This window comes from Helobdella robusta (genome assembly GCF_000326865.2).
Source record: "Helobdella robusta unplaced genomic scaffold HELROscaffold_101, whole genome shotgun sequence".
NCBI classification, from domain to species: domain Eukaryota; kingdom Metazoa; phylum Annelida; class Clitellata; order Rhynchobdellida; family Glossiphoniidae; genus Helobdella; species Helobdella robusta.
The window spans coordinates 395-2,819 of NW_008703577.1; the positions used below are offsets into that span (position 1 = coordinate 395).

General features: G+C 34.1%; 1 protein-coding gene across 1 annotated transcript in view; it reads right to left on the reverse strand.

The window, feature by feature from the left end:
* Window positions 1–365: 365 nt before the first annotated feature.
* HELRODRAFT_91427 (hypothetical protein) overlaps window positions 366–2,425 on the reverse strand; it is a gene marked incomplete at both ends in the record, with an annotated part of 35,269 nt that continues 33,209 nt past the window's right edge. The window contains 3 exons of the mRNA XM_009012212.1: window positions 366–543; window positions 871–949; window positions 1,529–1,675. Of these exons, the coding sequence (XP_009010460.1) occupies window positions 366–543; window positions 871–949; window positions 1,529–1,675 (404 nt within the window). The remainder of the gene's footprint in view (window positions 544–870; window positions 950–1,528; window positions 1,676–2,425) is intronic.

Genomic DNA, 2,425 nt, shown 5'->3' on the forward strand with positions numbered 1-2,425 from the left:
CAACGTCATCATCATCATCATCATCCTCGTCATCATCATCATCCTCGTCATCATCATCACCATCGTCATCATCATCATCATCATCGCCATCATCATCGGGTTTTTCCCAAGCAGTTATACATGCTCCTCAGTTGGCCGGCTAATATATTGTTATATCTATCGATTTGTTATGCGCCAATGCTAAAACATTTACGCGCCTTTAGAGATGATGATGATGACGACGACGATGATGATGACGATGATGATGACGATGATGTCTATTTTATTATTATTATTATGATTATCAAATAATTATAACCAATATTCATATCGAAATGGCAAGAATGGCATGTCTTTAAATGTCATTTTGTCAATTAAATTCAGCACTATGTATATATATATAAATTCATCATCATCATCACTCCATCATCATCACCATCGTCATCATCAACCAGACCTTTTGTGATTGGTGAGATGAGTAGCAGGTTCACCAGGATTGCTCCGCCATCCCTGCCCATGACCGTGACGTCAGAGGAGTTTCCGCCAAACACTAATATGTTTTCTCTGATTGGTTGGTTGGTTGGTTGGTTGATTGTTTGATTGATTCATTCATTCATTGATTCATTCATTCATTGATCGATCGATCGATCGATCGATTGATTGATTGATTGATCGATCGATCGATCGATCGATCGATCGATCGATTGATTGAATGATTGATTGATTGATTGATTGATTGATTAATTGATTGATTGATTGATTGATTGATTGATTGATTGATTGATTGATTGATTGATTGATTGATTGATTGATTGATTGATTGATTGATTGATTGATTGATTGATTGATTGATTGATTGATTGATTGATTGATTGATTGATTGATTGATACCTTATATATTGTAACCCTGCTATGATATCTAGAATCGCCATATTGCCTGGGGCGTGGCTCGTGCCTGTACTAAAGAATCCTGATTGGTTTTTTTTATTAATTTTTTGATCGGTTATTTGATTGGCTGGGTGATTTGTCGATCGGTTATTTGATTGGCTGGGTGATTTGCTGAGTGATTGCTTGATTGGTTAATTGAAGTCGTTTGGCTGAACTAACTCAAATACAATAAAATAAAAGACACTAAAAAAGAATAAACAAATTAAACTTTGGATATTTAATTAAACTAAAAAATAAAACTCCAAATGAATGATTTCTTTTTCACATGGGAAAAGTGAATTTAACTTGCAGAAGAAAATTGCAATCATTGCCAATGCGGTTTAGACACGAAAATGTATAAATTAATTACTATTACTATTACTTCCAGTACCACTATTACTATTACCACCACAACTACTACTACTGCTGCTGCTACTACTACTACTACTACTACTACTACTACTACAACAACAACTATTACTACTACTACTACTGCTACTACTACTACTACTGCTGCTGCTGCTGCTACAACTGCTACTACTACTACTACTACTGCTGCTGCTACTACTGCTACTACTACTACTACTACTACTCATTTTTAGCAGGTCGTAAAACAACCAACCAAAAACTCCTAATCTGTAGTTTAGCGTGATCACCATGATATTTCCGGCGGCCGCCATGACACTTCCGTCGTAGGCATTTCCGGTTCCGGTTTCCAAAGATTCTCCATGTACGAACAATAGAACTGGTAGTAGTCTGACGTCACTTCCTGTTTGATGAATGGATGGGCAAATAAATTGAATGAATGAATGGGCAGCATAGATGAATGAATGACCAAACGAATGAAAGAATGAAAGAACGAATGAATGGATGGATGAGCGAATGAATGAATGAATAATATAAAAATATCATTATAATCATCAATATTATTAATGAAGTTTATGGTCACGCTAATTACAAAAATAACTAAGACAATTAACGGAAGAACGGACTGGATGGAGCTGACGATTGGCTGAGAAGCGCGAGTTGAAACCACTACAACCATTAAAATATTAATATAAATTATAAAAAATCGAAAAAGCAAAAGAAAGAATTAGTGCTTCAGTAATCAAAAGTGATCGGAAAAAACTCGAAACTACACAATTCCGAAAAAAATTTATTTCAAGAAAATAAAAAAATTAAAAAAAAATCAAATGAGGAAACGTTTTTCCGACAGAAAAAAAACAAAATAAGAAAGTAAGATTTTTTAGAAGTAGAGAAAACTATTTAAAAATATCTCCGGCTCCAGAATGACGTCACAAAGGATTTTTCTCTGTCACACTAAAACAAACTTGGGAAGAAATTTTTTTGGTTTCGAGAAAAGTGAATTATAAAATTTATTAGTTCCTCATCCAGTAAAATAGCTAAAAATTTCTTCACTCAATAGTAATAGAGTAACTGGAAGTATAGGCTATAGTACAACAACAAATACACAAAATTCAATTCATCTTGCAGACGCAATTGAAAGTATTTGCGTTTT